The sequence below is a fragment of the Oncorhynchus mykiss genome, chromosome 4 (genome assembly GCF_013265735.2).
Source record: "Oncorhynchus mykiss isolate Arlee chromosome 4, USDA_OmykA_1.1, whole genome shotgun sequence".
Taxonomy (NCBI): Eukaryota; Metazoa; Chordata; class Actinopteri; order Salmoniformes; family Salmonidae; genus Oncorhynchus; species Oncorhynchus mykiss.
The window spans coordinates 31,532,935-31,553,469 of record NC_048568.1 but is presented as its reverse complement, the minus strand read 5'-3'; the positions used below and the strand labels follow the sequence as shown (position 1 = coordinate 31,553,469).

General features: G+C 41.6%; 1 protein-coding gene across 2 annotated transcripts; it reads left to right on the top strand.

The window, feature by feature from the left end:
• Window positions 1-798: 798 nt before the first annotated feature.
• LOC110522498 (consortin) lies at window positions 799-17,559 on the top strand. Of its 2 annotated transcripts, none has more exons than XM_036976096.1 (12): window positions 799-1,180; window positions 2,587-2,801; window positions 3,099-3,291; window positions 6,206-6,303; window positions 7,947-7,977; window positions 10,329-10,415; window positions 10,677-10,791; window positions 12,467-12,488; window positions 12,608-12,701; window positions 13,209-13,471; window positions 14,160-14,304; window positions 14,627-17,559. In XM_036976096.1, exons 3-12 carry the CDS (start codon window positions 3,204-3,206, stop codon window positions 14,833-14,835), a joined length of 1,152 nt encoding a protein of 383 aa, XP_036831991.1. In that variant the 5' UTR covers window positions 799-1,180; window positions 2,587-2,801; window positions 3,099-3,203; the 3' UTR covers window positions 14,836-17,559. The 2 variants fall into 2 exon arrangements, with proteins under 2 accessions (XP_036831991.1, XP_036831990.1); XM_036976095.1 differs by having other exon boundaries at window positions 2,584-2,801.
• Window positions 17,560-20,535: the final 2,976 nt, after the last annotated feature.

Here is a 20,535-nt window from a genome sequence, read left to right as displayed (position 1 = left end):
GGATATGTATATAAAACACATCACGTTTTTTGGCAGTGCTGGGCCTTTAAGGTACATTATTGTAACATGATGCAACAGCTTAGCCATTAGCTGCTGTCGCTACGGCTGTTTTCCAGTGGGAAGGTAATGAGGATGCCCAGTCAGTCAGCCAGAGTTCACTTCTAAAGGTAGCCCATTACAAAGTCAGACCCCCCCCCCCCACACAGATCGCTCCCCGTTCCAGCCTTTCTCTCTTTCTGCTCTACTTCACCGTCATTTAGGACTCATTTGAAGTCTCCATGAAAATACCAATGCAGATGTGAACAGGGCAACTATATCTTGAAAGGACAGACGTACAGTATGATAAGGGTCATTCAGAGGGTTAATACTACTGACCTGCCTGTGTTGGATGTGCCCCCACGTTGTTACAAAGGATTCTCAACACTGTGACTGTTGGATTTCACACTTTGAATCACCATTTCTAGAAATATTGTCTACATATACACAGACGAAGGCTATGCATCTTTTTAAATAGTAAGTTACCCATGGGATTCTTCAAATACATTTTGACCATTTAATTATAATGGAAACCTGCACAGAGGACCCCAGAGGTATCAAGCACATGCATATAGGAGTAGGCTAGAAGAACACTGACTCAGTTACTTTACTGATGATACACCAGTGCAATATCAAGTGGCAGATATTGAATAAGCTTTCCATGAGAATGATACCAAAGCTCTCTAATATATATTGTTATATACGGTTTCTAAGGAGATGCCTTTTACACAATACTTTCCCACATTTTGTAAATACTGGGCAAAAAAACACATGCAAGCCCATAAATCCATTCCTCTAGTTACAGTTACTGCAGGCCAATCGGTGAGGGATATAAGAGTTCTGCCAGAAGATGTCCCCATTGCCTCCGTTGTTTGTACAATAAAGTGATATATTTTGCAATGAGGAGCTGCAACAGAAATTTCCCGGATTAGATCGTAAACAACCATGGATCCGCAGAGAACATCACTTTAGTTGACAGATTCTAAAAATCACTACCCACGGTGACACTCACGATTATAGCATCAGGTGCATTTACAACATCGCGTTCAGAATGGAAGGGATTGAGTTGTATGACCGTTGATGACCGTTCCGGTGATTGTCACCCACGAATCTGCTGTCTACCGCGGGACATTATACTGCATGTGTGAGTATGCATACATCCGCGTGATGAGGTAGCCTACCACAGTTTGTACTGTTGCTACCATTGAGTGCTCTTCGGATATAATTATGACAGCATGTTAGCCCATAAAGCTATAGCCTAAATTTCGCATGAATGGCTTTTTGAATCGGCAATATTTATTGGACTGGCCTGAAATGTTTGCTCTTCCTTGCCGAATAATAAACATGAAATTGTTAATTAGGTGAACATATATACTGTAAATTGCGATATTGTAGCGCATGAATCCTGTTTATTACTGTTACTGTGTAGACTTAAACAGTATTTACATGAATTGAAACAACATGAAAGGCTTGGCTTGTACTGATCATTTCGACTACACGGAGCAGAGCACGCACTTGAAAGCAGAACGCATCAGCTTCAGCATCAATTATTCACTATTGGTTGGCGACATGAAGTAGCCTTGATTTAAATACAAGGTCCTGTAAACGTCACAAAATAAAAGTACACAGGACTACAAGAAAAATAACCCAATAAGACCAAATAGACCTCTGAAATGACAACATTTCTGTTACACATATTACTCTATATATCAAAAAGGTTAATTGTAATCAGTAGTCTTGTCAGTTTCAGGTTGGATGATACAAACATGGTTGAGAAACGGTGTGCAAATGTTCCGTGAGTTTTGTCACTTTAAATCTATGTAAGAGCTATGAGTAATGCTCGGTCACAGTGGTTTGATAATAGGAGGGTAAAGGCCAGCTACTACTACACAGTAGACAGGATTCACACCACATGAGTCACAGTCCTCCTTGCTCTAAGCTGTGTTCGTTCTAACTGTCACATTCTATTTTCTAGTTCTATGTTCTAAACCCGCTCACATCCACATGACTGTGAACATGGCACCAAGTGTTCTGAGTTGACACTGTGCATTTTCCATCCATACTCTCTGGTCATTCATTCAAGCATAAATGTAGGCTAGGTCTTATGATGGAGGTTGTTTATTAAACACTGTGTCAACTGGCTTTCTCTCTCTCTCTCTCTCTCTCTGTCTCTGTCTCTGTCTCTCTGTGTGTGCAGGGCCAGTCTACCTCCTATTCTACACATTTTGCCATGGGGAAAGAGAGACATTTGCACAGTTTTAAAGCTAATTCCATGCAATTCTCCACATGTTGCCATTGCTTATGATGTGTTCATATGCAATCTGGGGGGGCCCCCGACCTCCAGGCGGAGGTCAGGCTTGTAACACAAAGAGTTCTCTCAGAAAAGATTCACTCAGCAAAATAACTATAATTTCACTCCTACTCTTCTGCACATTGAGTTTTCTCACTAACTCAAGTAGGAGTGCAGTCAGGAGGGAAATAATGCAGTTTATCTCTGGGTTGGAAACACACGCTGATACTAACACAATAACATCTGTTTATATCCAGCAGGGTGTTGAAGAGGAGAGGAATAAGCACCTTGGTGAGCTGGTCAAGGGTTTTCGAGGATCAGGGAGTGCCCCAAACAACCCCAACAAGAAGACCAGAATTCAAAGAGATGAAATAATAGACCTTATCCACTCACTGATGATACAACCGTCTACTCATATTTTCCAAACTGCAACAACAACAACAACAACAACAACAACAACAACAACAACAAACTGGTAAACCTATAACATTGGATCCCACATTTTATTAAGCTGACCTAAAGCTTTTGGAGTTTGACCCATGGCGGCAGGGTAGCCTAGTGGTTAGAGCGTTGGACTAGTAACCGGAAGGTTGCAAGTTCAAATCCCCGAGCTGACAAGGTCGTTCTGCCCCTGAACAGGCAGTTAACCCACTGTTCCTAGGCCATCATTGAAAATAAGAATTTGTTCTTAACTGACTTGCCTAGTTAAATAAATAAAATAAAAAAATAAAAAAATGTATAGAGTAATCCTGAACCAAATCAATGTCTCTAGCCAGAATCCAATACTAGTAATTGGCAACCCTAAGGCAGCCAGCCACGTCCCTCCCACCGTTTGGGAGCCACTGAGTTGGAGGAGAACAACAGCGTGAAGGAGAGGATGGGTAACAAGAGCAGCAGCCCCTCCAGAGACCCAGACACTGATACGACTCAGAGAGAGGAGAGAACCAACACTGGAACTGCCTCAGGTAGCCTAGCACTCTGCATAAAGCACACCTCTCGTTCAGTACTGTATGTGTAGTATGCGGGACATATTTACTGTGTAGTATATCTGGGTCACCTACCTCAAAAGACAAGCACAAATTGTATCTTTGCTACTAGAGCACTAGAATGTCCTTACTCTTTATGGCTGCCATGATAACACCTTAAGAGTAGCCTCAAAATGTAAAATGTAAAATCTAACAGATTATTATTCATTCTACTGCATACCTTTTAAACTGTTACAGCTATTTATTCTACTGCATACCTTTTAAAATGTTACACCTATTTATTCTACTGCATACCTTTTAAACTGTTACAGCTATTTATTCTACTGCATACCTTTTAAAATGTTACACCTATTTATTCTACTGCATACCTTTTAAACTGTTACAGCTATTCATTCTACTGCATACCTTTTAAACTGTTACAGCTATTCATTCTACTGCATACCTTTTAAACTGTTACAGCTATTCATTCTACTGCATACCTTTTAAACTGTTACAGCTATACATTCTACTGCATACCTTTTAAACTGTTACAGCTATTCATTCTACTGCATACCTTTTAAACTGTTACAGCTATTCATTCTACTGCATACCTTTTAAACTGTTACAGCTATACATTCTACTGCATACCTTTTAAACTGTTACAGCTATTCATTCTACTGCATACCTTTTAAACTGTTACAGCTATTCATTCTACTGCATACCTTTTAAACTGTTACAGCTATTCATTCTACTGCATACCTTTTAAACTGTTACAGCTATTCATTCTACTGCATACCTTTTAAACTGTTACAGCTATTCATTCTACTGCATACCTTTTAAACTGTTACAGCTATTCATTCTACTGCATACCTTTTAAACTGTTACAGCTATTCATTCTACTGCATACCTTTTAAAATGTTACAGCTATTCATTCTACTGCATACCTTTTAAAATGTTACAGCTATTCATTCTACTGCATACCTTTTAAAATGTTACACCTATTCATTCTACTGCATACCTTTTAAACTGTTACAGCTATTCATTCTACTGCATACCTTTTAAACTGTTACAGCTATTCATTCTACTGCATACCTTTTAAACTGTTACAGCTATTCATTCTACTGCATACCTTTTAAACTGTTACAGCTATTCATTCTACTGCATACCTTTTAAACTGTTACAGCTATTCATTCTACTGCATACCTTTTAAAATGTTACAGCTATTCATTCTACTGCATACCTTTTAAACTGTTACAGCTATTCATTCTACTGCATACCTTTTAAAATGTTACAGCTATTCATTCTACTGCATACCTTTTAAACTGTTACAGCTATTCATTCTACTGCATACCTTTTAAACTGTTACAGCTATACATTCTACTGCATACCTTTTAAACTGTTACAGCTATTCATTCTACTGCATACCTTTTAAAATGTTACACCTGTTCATTCTACTGCATACCTTTTAAAATGTTACAGCTATTCATTCTACTGCATACCTTTTAAACTGTTACAGCTATTCATTCTACTGCATACCTTTTAAACTGTTACAGCTATTCATTCTACTGCATACCTTTTAAACTGTTACAGCTATACATTCTACTGCATACCTTTTAAACTGTTACAGCTATTCATTCTACTGCATACCTTTTAAAATGTTACACCTGTTCATTCTACTGCATACCTTTTAAAATGTTACAGCTATTCATTCTACTGCATACCTTTTAAACTGTTACAGCTATTCATTCTACTGCATACCTTTTAAACTGTTACAGCTATTCATTCTACTGCATACCTTTTAAAATGTTACAGCTATTCATTCTACTGCATACCTTTTAAAATGTTACACCTATTTATTCTACTGCATACCTTTTAAAATGTTACACCTATTCATTCTACTGCATACCTTTTAAACTGTTACAGCTATACATTCTACTGCATACCTTTTAAACTGTTACAGCTATTCATTCTACTGCATACCTTTTAAAATGTTACACCTATTCATTCTACTGCATACCTTTTAAACTGTTACAGCTATTCATTCTACTGCATACCTTTTAAACTGTTACAGCTATTCATTCTACTGCATACCTTTTAAACTGTTACAGCTATTCATTCTACTGCATACCTTTTAAAATGTTACACCTATTTATTCTACTGCATACCTTTTACAATGTTACACCTATTCATTCTACTGCATACCTTTTAAACTGTTACAGCTATACATTCTACTGCATACCTTTTAAACTGTTACAGCTATTCATTCTACTGCATACCTTTTAAAATGTTACACCTATTTATTCTACTGCATACCTTTTAAAATGTTACAGCTATACATTCTACTGCATACCTTTTAAAATGTTACAGCTATTCATTCTACTGCATACCTTTTAAACTTTTACAGCTATACATTCTACTGCATATCTTTTAAAATGTTACACCTATTTATTCTACTTCATACCTTTTAAACTGTTACAGCTATACATTCTACTGCATACCTTTTAAAATGTTACACCTATTTATTCTACTGCATACCTTTTAAACTGTTACAGCTATTCATTCTACTGCATACCTTTTAAAATGTTACAGCTATTCATTCTACTGCATACCTTTTAAAATGTTACACCTGTTCATTCTACTGCATACCTTTTAAAATGTTACAGCTATACATTCTACTGCATACCTTTTAAACTGTTACAGCTATTCATTCTACTGCATACCTTTTAAAATGTTACAGCTATACATTCTACTGCATACCTTTTAAAATGTTACAGCTATACATTCTACTGCATACCTTTTAAAATGTTACAGCTATACATTCTACTGCATACCTTTTAAAATGTTACAGCTATACATTCTACTGCATCTCTATTCATCAACTTTGTATTGCACATGATATTGTGTGTGCTTTCAGGAAGTGGTCACCCAGGCCCCAGCCCTGACCTGCTTGCCTCACTACAGTCATTGGGAGAACACAATGACCACACACTGCTGCCACAGTCTCTACACCAGGTGTGTGTGTTTGTGTGTGTATGTGTGTTTTCACCCTCACACAGTCCTCTGTGTTCTGGTCCTCTGTGGATTGGTCCTCTGTGTTCTGGTCCTCTGTGGATTGGTCCTCTGTGTTCTGGTCCTCTGTGGATTGGTCCTCTGTGTTCTGGTCCTCTGTGTTCTGGTCCTCTGTGTTCTGGTCCTCTGTGTTTTGGTCCTCTGTGGATTGGTCCTCTGTGTTCTGGTCCTCTGTGGATTGGTCCTCTGTGGATTGGTCCTCTGTGTTCTGGTCCTCTGTGGATTGGTCCTCTGTGTTCTGGTCCTCTGTGGATTGGTCCTAAGGGCCGATTGTGTTTTGTACCATCCTCTTCTGTCACCTATTTTTTGCCACTGAAACATCTTGTCTTTCCGTTCTGTTTTGTTTTTGTTTGTAGGGAGAATAAATCAGGCTTTAAGAAATGTAATCATTACATTTTACATTTTAGTCATTTAGCAGATGCTCTTATCCAGAGTGATTTACAGTTACTGTATTCATCTAAAGATAGCTAGGTGAGACAACAACATGTAATTGTTTCCCTCATTAAAGTAGTTATCAGCAAATTCATTGCCACTAGGACAAGACAAGCACATTTTTAAAGGTACTCCTTGGGATTCATTTCAGATACTCTTTGATGCCCTTTCTCTGTACAGTGTTCTAATCTTATTCTGTTACTACGTTGGCCCCCATAGTACTGTCATAGTACTGTCATAGTACTGTCATAGTACTGTCATAGTACTGTCATAGCCTTGTAGTTGTTTGTCTTTCTGTGCCAATTCTGGTCATCATGGAACAAAGAGCCAGCTATGATTTAGACTCCCCATAGAAAGGACCGGCCACACTAAGGGCTACGTCTCAAATGGCACTCTATTCCCTACATGTGGTCATTCCCTATGGGCCCGGGTCAAAAGTAGCGCTCTATACAGGGAACAGGGTGCTATTTGGGACAGGCCTCTTATACACTGATACAGAAGAAAGAGTTGCTCTGTGATCAGACTGGTACAATCAGTGGAGTATTGGCAGAATAACTGGCCAAGAGAAGTAAACTCCTTGTAAGCAGGCGTTGACCTCTATGGGAAATCTCATGGCATCTGGAGTATGTGTGTGGCTCTACAGAGTTGAGGCAGGGACAGGCAGAGTTGTTTTGTGTTCTGCTGCGCATCATGTTATTAGTGAACCTGACACACAACGGCTTGTTATTTACCACCTGACATCTGAGTCCCATCTTGAGTCTTTTCTTCCTATACCTTCCAATACTTCATTCCCAAGCACGAGAATATCTATTCTAGAGTCTGCAGCTAAAGCAAGTACACCATTTTTCTTCAGCAAAATACCTTTCTAATTCAATTAAATTAATTACTTTCTAAATTAAACTAGTTTATGCATTTCCTTTATGTAACATATTGAGAACACATTATATTTTTAAGTAAAGCCCCGACATACAAGTCTGATTCTGAGTGAGTTATCCAAGTAACAGAATAAGAAGGTCGGTTTGTAATGTCCCCCCCCCCCCCCCCCCCCCTCTCTCTCAATTCAATTTCAATTTAAGGACTTTATTGGCATGTGAAACATATGTTAACATTGCCAGATGTTAACTCTTTCTCTCTCTCTGTCTCGTTCTTCACAGATAGCAGAGGCCTACTCCCTGGATGAGGACTGTATCCTTGCCATCACATTCCTAATACTCATCTCCACTATGTCTTTTGTTTTAATGGAGCTGTTGAATTGCAGTGTATTTCTTTCGAAGCTTTGGGAACTGTGGTGACACGGATTTATGATGTTACTCTGAGGACTGTGGTGACACTGATTTATGATGTCACTCTGAAGACTGTGGTGACACTGATTTATGATGTCACTCTGGGGACTGTGGTGCCAGTGATTTATGATGTCACTCTGGGGACTGTGGTGACACTGATTTATGATGTCACTCTGGGGACTGTGGTGACACTGATTTATGATGTCACTCTGAGGACTGTGGTGACACTGATTTATGATGTCACTCTGGGGACTGTGGTGACACTGATTTATGATGTCACTCTGAGGACTGTGGTGACACTGATTTATGATGTCACTCTGGGGACTGTGGTGACAGTGATTTATGATGTCACTCGGAGGACTGTGGTGACAGTGATTTATGATGTCACTCTGGGGACTGTGGTGACAGGGAATTATGATGTCACTCTGGGGACTGTGGTGATAGTGATTTATGATGTCACTCTGGGAACTGTGGTGACACTGATTTAGGATGTCACTCTGGGGACTGTGGTGCCAGTGATTTATGATGTCACTCTGGGGACTGTGGTGACAGTGATTTATGATGTCACTCTGAGGACTGTGGTGACAGTGATTTATGATGTCACTCTGGGGACTGTGGTGACAGGGAATTATGATGTCACTCTGGGGACTGTGGTGATAGTGATTTATGATGTCACTCTGGGAACTGTGGTGACACTGATTTAGGATGTCACTCTGGGGACTGTGGTGCCAGGGATTTATGATGTCACTCTGGGGACTGTGGTAACACTGATTTAGGATGTCACTCTGGGGACTGTAGTGCCAGGGATTTATGATGTCACTCTGGGGACTGTGGTGACAGTGATTTATGATGTCACTCTGGGGACTGTGGTGACAGTGATTTATGATGTCACTCTGGGGACTGTGGTGACAGTGATTTATGATGTCACTGGGGACTGTGGTGACACTGATTTATGATGTCACTCTGGGGACTGTGGTGACAGTGATTTATGTTGTCACTCTGGGGACTGTGGTGACAGTGATTTACGATGTCACTCTGGGAACTGTGGTGACAGTATTTATAATGTTACTTTAAGATCCATTCAACTGACTGAACGAAAGGGACCATTTTTTTTTCAGTGTTTCCTAATCTCTCATGGACAGATTCACGTGGACAAACGAGAATCTGTCAAGGCTCACGTAGAACTATGTGATTACGAGCAGCAGCAGTTCCTGGTTTTGGGTTTTCTTCATTGATTATTTGAACAAATCTGGATTGGGCCAAGGCGGTTTTTGTGCAGTGATTTCCCAGCAGATGATAAACCGTTTCTACTAGATTCCACAGACAAAGTCAAAATGGTCTATATTGTAAAAATTCATAAAAACAAACAGTCTCTTTTGGCCATTATAAACACAGGTGAAATTAGCAGGGGGAAGGGGTTTGGCCTCGAATTTCCATTTGAGAGGGAGGAGACTTCGCTTCCTTCCTTTGCACAAAGGTTATCACAATTGTTAATGGCATTTTCCCCAGAAGACAAATAGGAAATGACAAACATTCGTGAGAGAATTTGACCTCTGGGTAACCAAGATAACGTGTTTCCTAGTGTGCTGGGCAGAGCGGAATATGATGTTTAGTTTCTGAGTTTCTATAGGTGGGGTATTTTCGTGTGTGGCGAGGTCGTTAGTATTTGGCCTGTTCTGTCACGGGTGGATTTCCCTTTGTCCCTTGCAGTCTGTTTCCTCTGGAGTCTCCTAGCTGGAGTCTACTCTGTCGCCCTGTTTGCTCTGTTACCATGGTAACGGGGCCCTGCAGTATAGAGAGAGTTGTGTATGGATGTGAAAGGTTTGTGTCTATGTCCAGAGACATAGTGTGCTTCTCAAATGGCACCCTATTCCCTAAGATGCAACCATAGTGGTGGTTGATTTCTGGGAGGACCGGGTGTGGAAGTTCTGGGGAGAGAAAAGGGTTCTACTGGAAATAATCCAATTCACCCCCCCCCCCCCCCCCCCCCACACACACACACACTGAGAGTAAAACACAATAAAGTACATATTCTGGTCAAATATTATTTTTCTTGAGCAGCAGACCATGTCCTGGAGTAGCTTTAAAATTCCAGTATTTATTTATGTCATCTTCAAAACACCAGATGCTATATATATTTGTCACAAGTTTGTTAATATGATCCTGTCTTTTGAATCCCGAGTTGACAGCCTCAGGGACAGCTGTTATTGGCTGGTGTGGAATCTGGTTTCCTTAACTGCTAATGGTTATCAGACCAGTGGGCGGTGCAGTTCTTGCAGCTGGAGAAACTGTACCATGAGCGCCTCCTGTCCAATCTTGCTGCCCTGCAGGAGGACTGGGGTACTGCACTCTACTCCACACATCTGTTCTGTCACTGCAGTCTGAAGTCCTGAACCCATCACTGACAAAATAACCCTGTCATTCTTCCAATTGCAAGTGTCTGTGTGTTTGTACCTGTATGTGTGTGTGTGTGTGTGTGTGTGTGTGTGTGTATGTGTGTGTGTGTGTGTGTGTGTGTGTGTGTGTGTGTGTGTGTGTGTGTGTGTGTGTGTGTGTGTGTGTGTGTGTTAATCATAACCTGTGTGTTCTGTGTGCTTTCAGAGAGCCAATGGAGAGAGCGTAACAGAGTAGCAGAGAGCACCTCCCCAGCTGAGACCAACAGCACTGGACAGGAACACATAGAAATGCTGAGCCAGATCTGCAGGACGCACCAGAGGTGAGCTAGATACTTACTGATGTGTTATAGTGCTGTTCTAGAACTGGGACTAAATGCACAATCACTTGGACAGTTAGTTGCAGCAGTGGTACTGATTGTGTCAGTAGAAGGGAAAGCAAATCATGCCTATTTACTTTAGTTTGTCATAGTCTGTCACCACCCGCAATACTACCCACAATACTACCCACAATACTACCCACAATACACCCACAATACTACCCATACAGGGATCAAAGGAATTTGAACAACAAACACTGTCTGCATTTAAATGTATATTTTCATTTATACATGGTTTATTAGTTAAAGTCATAATATGTGAGATCATACCCTATATTTGAATGTTGATTATAAGCAGCCCACGCTAGTGATTCTTGTCTAGACATGAAACCATATCCTATGTCCTATATCCTATGTCCTATATCCTATATCCTATGTCCTATATCCAATATCCTATGTCCTATATCCTATGTGCTATATCCTATATCCTATGTCCTATATCCTATGTCCTATATCCTATGTCCTATATCCTATATCCTATGTCCTATATCCTATGTCCTATATCCTATGTCCTATATCCTATATCCAATGTCCTATGTCCTATATCCTACGTCCTATATCCTATATCCTATGTCCTATATCCTATGTCCTATAACCTATGTCCTATATCCTATGTCCTATATCCTATGTCCTATATTTTATATCCTATGTCCTATATCCTATGTCCTATATCCTCTGTGACTTTTAGGAAGATTTGAACCCATGTAACCTCAACATTTCTCCAAGTTTTCACCATCATTGTAAAGCCCTAGTCATTTCTGAAGATAATTATTTACTTTACTCTTTTTGATATTGTGAAACTCTTCCTTTTTAAATGTATTTTTTTCTAAATAAATGTTGAACATCTAATCATAGTGTAAAAGTTGGTTTGACTCTTTTTGGCCATTTTCTGGTGTTTTGTGGTGGAAAACTGAGCGGGTCGAACATAACACGTCAACCCTGTTACCCAGAGATAGACAGGCTAGACATTTTTTCAAATTGTTTTTGTTTTGTGAAGCTTGCATTCAATTGCCCCTCCCCGTTGCACACAACAAGCACATGGGGATTTATGGCTGATTTACATTAAGACGAAATTGTCAACCCCGTTACTTTATTTTTTGAGATGGGGAAATGTTTTTTTTTTATTCAAACTCTTTTTATGAGTTACACAACTGAAAAGGCACCTAATTGGTTCAACGACCTAGTAGCTTGTGGTAGATTGATTCAAATGGTAGATTAAATCAAATGGCTTCAAAACATCAGTTTACCCAATCTGACTCTCTCTCGCTGTGTCTCTCTCTGTGTCTCTCTCTCTCTGTGTCTCTGTCTCTCTCTCTCTTTCTCTCTCTCTCTCTCTCTCTCTCTCTCTCTCTCTCTCTCTCTCTCTCTCTCTCTCTCTGTGTCTCTGTGTCTCTCTCTCTCTCTCTCTCTCTCTCTCTCTCTCTCTCTCTGTGTCTCTCTCTGTGTCTCTCTCTCTGTGTCTCTCTCTCTGTGTCTCTCTCTCTCTCTCTCTCTCTCTGTGTCTCTCTCTGTGTCTCTCTCTCTGTGTCTCTCTCTCTGTGTCTCTGTGTCTCTGTGTCTCTGTCTCTCTCTCTCTCTCTCTCTCTCTCTCTCTCTCGCTCTCTCTCTCTCGTAATAGACCAATGCTTAGTGCGAAAATGGTAAGAAAACACATAACAGTACACTACACACCATCATTTTGATCATGTTTCTTAATCCATCACATAAGATGAGTGTTTTTGTGGTGTGACAGTCATGATAGAGCTGTTTTTCCCCCCAGAGCATGGCAGATACGGTGCTGAAAGACAGCCACAACACCAGGGGGCAGTGTGATGGTAGAGAGAAAGAAAGGTCACCATCCCATCATGGAAAAGGTCAACGCAAAACACATCATATGAATTCCTAAATCAATATTATAGTATGGCCACTTAGCCTAGAGATGTGAATACGAGGTTGATGATATCGTCCTCTTTGTTCACTGGAAAGCCTCAGACTGTAGTTTGGTTCTAATCAATAAGGGCTCATAAAATGGGATCTGATGCCAGATGATGCTTCCGTACTGTCTCAGCTATATCTACAGTACTTTTAGTGTGTTAGTGTGTGTGTGTGTGTGTGTCTGTCTATGGTGAAGCCAGGTGATCAGTAGTACTGTAATCGATCTGCTGATCTTCTCGCCGTTTGTTCGTCGTGTGTGTATGAGGGACCACCCTGCCGGTGGCCATCTAACTGATGCCATTTTTGTGTGATTCTACATGTAGAACCGGTTTGTACTCGATTTGCAAATTACGTCCGACACTCTGTTCAGAGGTGCTGACTACTCTTGGCTGGCAAACGCTACCGTTGTGTCCGTGCTTTAAGCAACACTTCTCTTGTCTCTGCAGTCAGAGTCAACAACCTTGTAAGACCGAGTGAGGAGGATGTTAAGGATACCACGTCAACAGGAGCTGTCCCTCACATGGCTGAGGAGGAGGGAGGAGAGGAGGGAGAGCGAGGAAAGGAAGAGTTGGAGGAGGAAGGGCAGGGGGTGGATGAAGAGGAGGTGTTTGAGGAGAGTCCAGAAGAGGAGGTGCAGGTGGTGGAGTGGCCATTGGGGGTTCCCCAAGCCTCAGCCGAAGACCTGGACAAACTGTCTCAAGTGGAGGAGGTGAGGAAACACTGAGACATTAACGGCCTCATGTTTACCGCCTCATCTCTCTGTCTCTCACTTCTCTCTCTGTCTCTTCTCTCTCTGTCTCTGTCTCTGCCTGTTCTCTCTGTCTCTGTCTCTTGTTTGGGAGGGGACACACATTTTGGATTGACACACAGCCCTGGACAGGCTCAAGGGAGCCCAGAGAAGTCTTGGCAGAGGAGCTGGGTCTGTAATCGGAGTTGGCTGTGTTTGTTACTTCATTCCATGTCCTGTGCCACACCAAGCAACGTGGCCATGGGTGGAACTCAGTGAGATTTGAGGACAGGACACAGAGGCTATGATGTCATTAAAGGGCCACAATAGACGCCTGTAGAACAAATAGCTCACATACAGGTCCTGTTCGATAAATCAGTCAATGGTTGTGACAATGACGTCCTCAAATCACAAAACATTACAACCTTTTATAGACCTTGAAAACAGTTTGCGTTTCCTGCAACAGCAGGGTGATCAAATCCTACATCTGTGCATCATTGCAGTTTGTTGTGCAAACATACACATAATTTTACCTCTAGGTGGCCCTATTGAGCTGGTCAAATGTAGCTCTGTATATAGGGAACATGGTGCCATTTCAGATATAGCCTGTTATTTTCCATCTATTCCCTGTAATAATATCTCTGACTCCCAGCACTTTGCTCCCATCCAGAGCTCCTCAGCAGATGGCCTGGTGTCCATTCTAAAGAGGAGGAGGGCATCGTTAGATGGCCTGCCCCCCGAGGGTCCCGATGCAGCCAAACACAACTCCAAACGAAAGGTGCACTTCAGCCAGCCAGAGGACGGCATGGAACCAGGTATGGATCAGCCCAAAAACAACCTCTGTCTTCTCACACGCATGTTTTAGTGGACGCTCTTATCCAGAGCGACTGACAGTAGTGAGTGTATATATATATATATATACATACTGGTCCCCTGTGGGAATCAAACCCATAACCCTGGTGTTGTGAGCACCATGCCCCCCCCCCCCCACACAGTGTATACAAGCTATACGTATTATAAATTAATACAAATATAATAACATTGTAGTAACACCTCATACCATCTGTGTATACCATCTGCACCACCCACCATTATCTTGTTCAAAATATTAATTTGTATGTTTTTTTCTCTGTGCAGACGAGGTGGGCGGAGACTCGTGTTTGATCCTGCTGTTGTTGTGCCTGGTAACCGTGGTGATCAGTCTGGGCGGGACGGCTCTGTACTGCACCCTAGCGGACACATACAGTAGCATCTGCATTGATTTCTCTCACAACGTAGACTTTTACGTTGTGCACGTACAACGCTTCCTGGATAGGTTCAGCCACTGGATGCCCGTACGATCATAGTCAGGACTACTACTGCAGTCAGGACATACAGTCACTTACGGCTGCAGTCAGGACATACAGTCAGGACATACAGTCAGGACATACAGTCAGGACATACAGTCACTTACCTACTGCTGCAGACGATGTAGACTCAGTAGCCCACTGTAGCAGTCTATGGACTAAACATACAGAATAACCTACCTACTGTAGCAGTCTATGGACTAAACATACAGAATAACCTACCTACTGTAGCAGTCCATGGACTAAACATACAGAAGAACCTACCTACTGTAGCAGTCAATGGACTAAACATACAGAAGAACCTACCTACTGTAGCAGTCAATGGACTAAACATACAGAAGAACCTACCTACTGTAGCAGTCAATGGACTAAACATACAGAAGAACCTACCTACTGTAGCAGTCAATGGACTAAACATACAGAAGAACCTACCTACTGTAGCAGTCAATGGACTAAACATACAGAAGAACCTACCTACTGTAGCAGTCCATGGACTAAACATACAGAAGAACCTACCTACTGTAGCAGTCAATGGACTAAACATACAGAAGAACCTACCTACTGTAGCAGTCAAGGTCATAAGGTCATTGTTGTTCTGTGGAAGGGTCTGAAATAAAGACTGAACGGGTTTAAGATCAGTGACCCAACAGGAGACGTTTTTACCGAGTGACATTTCAGATGGAGTCCAAACTGTTTCCAGAACACTGCCTCCCATCTTGTTTTTAACCTCTTGTTTTAACTTGTGGACGCTGCACAAAAGAGCTCCCAAAACCACAGAGGAACAAAGCATAGCATTGTAAAGTACAGGTAACTGCCAAAATAAAGGAAACACCAACATAAAGTATCTTAATAGGGAGTTGGGTCACCACGAGCCGCCAGAACAGCTTCAATACACCTTGGCATAGATTCTACCAGTGTCTGGAACTCTGTTAGAGGAATGCAACACCCTTCTTCCACAAGACATTGTTTGTTGTTTTGTTGATGGTGGTGGAAAATACTCCAGAATCTCCCATAAGTGTTCAATTTGGTTGAGATCTGGAGACTGACAGACAGACAGACAGACAGACAGACAGACAGACAGACAGACAGACAGACAGACAGACAGACAGACAGACAGCATGATGGGATGATAATTGCTTAATTAACTCAGAAACCACACTGTGTGGAAGCACTTAGATCCCTAAATAGTGGGCATTATACATGACCCTAAGCATGATGGGAAGTGAATTGCTTAATTAACCCAGGAACCACACCCGTGTGGAAGCACCTGCTGTCGATATCCTTTGTATCCCTCATTTACTCATGTCTTTCCTTTATCTTGGTAGTTACCTCTATATTCCACTTCAAATTTTTCATGAGAAAATATGTTTATCTGAATTTGCAAAGATGTTTATCTGAAGAACAGATACAATTCGATAAACAGTAAATATGTTTATCTGGATTTGAGAGCCTCATAGTAAAACTTGGGGTACAGAATGCTATTAAAAAACAAAGACTTGTTGGGGATTGAAAGGACACTTCCTCCTCGACTTGTTGCCTCGAGTCCTTGACTTGTCTCCTTGACTCCTTGACTTGTCAAATGTAGCCTACGTGTTGTTTTTGTACGTGGAGACTTGGGTTTGGAATTACTCTTACATTCCTCTGAAGGAACTCATGATTGTCGACCACTACAAATGAAAGTCCACATTTGTGAAGAACGGCTCTCTGGAATTGGCACATTGTGAAGTAATTTGCTGAAAACCGAGTAACGATATCAATACCAATATGCATGATAGATACGTGATAGATATGTATGGCTCTTGGTATGACAATATGAACTAAGGTCAATGTTCATACAGTAATGCATTTTAATGTAGTCATGACATTCAGTACTGTACGGATGAATCAACGTCTCAGGCACCTTTGTCTAGTTGTGCTGCTCATGAATCCGTACAGCCCTTAATGTCCTTTGTTTGTGTTTTATTCTATGAGTATATCTGAATGCATTCAATACAAATCCATTCCCTTGCTTTCATGAATAGATGTTGTTTACGTGTATCTACTGTACGTCAAGGATCTCCAAATCAGAGATCTAGTGGGTGTGCAGGCTTTCATTCCAGCCCAGCAGTAACACCTGATTCTGCTAAATGTGGTCCAATCTGAAGACTATATTGCAGAGCTGGATCAAAATCATGCACACACAGTATCTCTCCAGGACCAGAGTTGGAGAACCCTGATCTAGACCCAGTAGCTCTTTAGGACCAGAGTTGGAGAACACTGATCTAGACCCAGTAGCTCTTTAGGAACAGAGTTGGAGAACCCTGATCTCGACCCAGTATCCCTCCAGGACCAGAGTTGGAGAACCCTGATCTAGACCCAGTAGCTCTCCAGGACACACAGTGCTTCGTTGACTGACAGTTGTGTTCTCCTGCTGGTTCAGACAGCACAGAGAGCACACACAAATCTGCGTTTGATGGACATCAGACAGGAAGTCCCAGTTTACCATTGGAATGTCCCAGACTTCTGTTCTATCTATTGCCTCTGGCATTGTTGTCTTTGGTCAACGTCTTATTTTCTCTTTCCATGCTCTCTAAACGGCTGTGGTTGAGTAATGTCAATGAATGTTGCCTCTACTTTTCACCGTTTGTTGTCTACTATTGTGTTGCATCATGCAATCCATGTTTATATGCTGCCGTATTTTTGTTGACTTGTTTTCTCAATGGAATATAAATTATATTAAGAAAACTTGGTATGTTGATGTTATTTTACAGTTCACACTTGTGCAACGTTGTAGCCTACACACAGTGCCTCCACTCAAGATGTAATATCACCAACTGGCCACAAGATGTCTCAGTAAACCTTGAAACCCAACCAGCCACTATGACTCTAGAAAAAGATCAATGTAGTATTAATTATACTGCATACTATTAAGCTTTGGACTACAGCTCAGTCGACTCAAACAAGACTTGTGCGTAGTTTATATGTTTTCAGACAAAGTTTGAGTTATTTCAGATTATGCCAACCTATGTGGTGTAGTATTTCATTATGGCTATATTCCGCCAACCATTGTAGTAATACCGAATGCATTGGTTGAAATTATAGTAGTTGCATTGGTTGACATCACAACACAAGTCAATACTAGGGGCGATTTAGAGTAGTCTGCCCTCCCCCAGATCCATTTACACATTGCACTGAGTAAATAGGCATTAGTGCACAATGTTGACTGTAACCTCTGCCAGGCCTCTGCCAGGCCATTATCATATTCGGAGCCTCTGGTTTTAACAGGCAGTTTGTGGTGGAAGAGGCTCAGAGCGCCGAAGGTCCCAGTGGGTCTCTGAAATGGGCCTTGGCTGGACAGAGCAGACAGTGGCTGGAGGAAGGTCTGAACCAAGCCTCCAAGAGTGACGCTCCATACGTGTTGTACACTAGCCTAACCAGAAAAGAGAAGCAAGTGGATACTACCTGCTGCCAGTAAAATAAAGATTTGATGTTAGTCATGGTTTGACTAGGCTACTATATAATGATTTACAGTGGCAATGGTTTCAGTTGCCTTCCAACGACTAGGCACACACAGTATGCACACGCAGTATGCACACACAGTATGCACACACAGTATGCACACACAGTATGCACACACAGTAGGCACACACAGTAGGCACACGCAGTATGCACACACAGTATGGACACGCAGTATGCACACACAGTATGCACGCACAGTATGCACACACAGTATAAACACGCAGTAGGCACACACAGTATGCACACACAGTAGGCACACACAGTAGGCACACGCAGTATGCACACACAGTATGCACACGCAGTATGCACACACAGTATGCACACGCAGTAAGCACACACAGTATGCACACACAGTATAAACACACAGTAGGCACACACAGTAGGCACACGCAGTATGCACACACAGTATAAACACGCAATAGGCACACACAGTATGCACACGCAGTAGTTGTTCTCTACGGGTAAACATCAACACAACTTAATATTTAAACACTAAATGGGTGCATACTGCAGTTTAATCCCAATTGGTGTTATAACTGTATGTGATTTATAATGACTAAGTCTGAATTAATTAATAAATAAATCAATTACTCTATGAATTAATAGTGATCCCACTGTCTTGTGGGATCAGTAACAGTGCAAACTGGTCTTACAACGCAAATGTTTCCAAACTGTATGATCAGTCTAAATGCTTATTTTATTAAGCTACTATGATTCACTGTAAACGTGGGTGTTTTAACCAGTGCATGCATTCAGGACAGCTACTATGATTCACTGTTAACGTGGGTGTTTTAACCAGTGCATGCATTCAGGACAGCTACTATGATTCACTGTTAACGTGGGTGTTTTAACCAGTGCATGCATTCAGGACAGCTACTATGATTCACTGTTAACGTGGGTGTTTTAACCAGTGCATGCATTCAGGACAACTACTATGATTCACTGTAAACGTGGGTGTTTTAACCAGTGCATGCATTCAGGACAGCTACTATGATTCACTGTAAACATGGGTGTTTTAACCAGTGCATGCATTCAGGACAACTACTATGATTCACTGTAAACGTGGGTGTTTTAACCAGTGCATGCATTCAGGACAGCTACTATGATTCACTGTAAACGTGGGTGTTTTAACCAGTGCATGCATTCAGGACAACTACTATGATTCACTGTAAACGTGGGGGTTTTAACCAGTGCATGCATTCAGGACAGCTACTATGATTCACTGTAAACGTGGGTGTTTTAACCAGTGCATGCATTCAGGACAACTACTATGATTCACTGTAAACATGGGTGTTTTAACCAGTGCATGCATTCAGGACAACTTTGATCTCAGTTTCCAGGTAAGCCAGAGCTATTAAAGAACTGAAGTTGAAATATTCATGGCTGATGTTTCCGAAGCAGACTCATGGGCCATCATGTGCCAACAAGGACTGTTGTTCTCAACTGTGTGGGGCCAGTTATAATGAGTGTTGTTGTTGTTGAGACCTGGGAGGAAGGAGGCGTCTGGTTGGCCTCTCACAGCTGTGGGCCTGAGTTGTCATTCGTCCAGACTCCCAAGGTACTCCTGTCCCCAATGATAATTGGAAAACTGTCGCTGCGCATTAAGCTTGTAAGGAATACGCTGACTATGTAGCTGTGTCCTGGGTACTGCAGTACATTACAGTAGACTCTGCTCTATCAGTATGTATGGACCATAATAATATGTTGGCAAAAGCAAAGATATGGGAATCATATAAGGAGATGATGGTATACTTTTGACTTTTGATAAGGTGATGATGAGTTGATGATTAACGCACACACACACACACACACACACACACACACACACACACACACACGTACACGTAGTGCAAGAATGAAAGCAGGTGATACTCGCGACTGGCGACTTGCAGGCACCAAGGCCCAGCGTGATGACTCAATCACACTTTATGACATTGTTTTGAGGTCTGAGCATCACGTCGGGGTCACCACTTACTGTAGTGAGGTATTATTGGATATATATGATATTATAAATATCTCATATGCGACCTGGAATAAGACTATGCAATTAGCCTATTAAAATGTTTACCTGACTCCATAAAGATGATTTAGCATCATGCAAGAGACCATAGTGGGTGGGCAGGGTAGCCTAGTGGTTAGAGTGTTGGACGAGTAACCGGAAGGTTGCCAGTTCAAACCCCCGAGCTGACAAGGTTGTTCTAC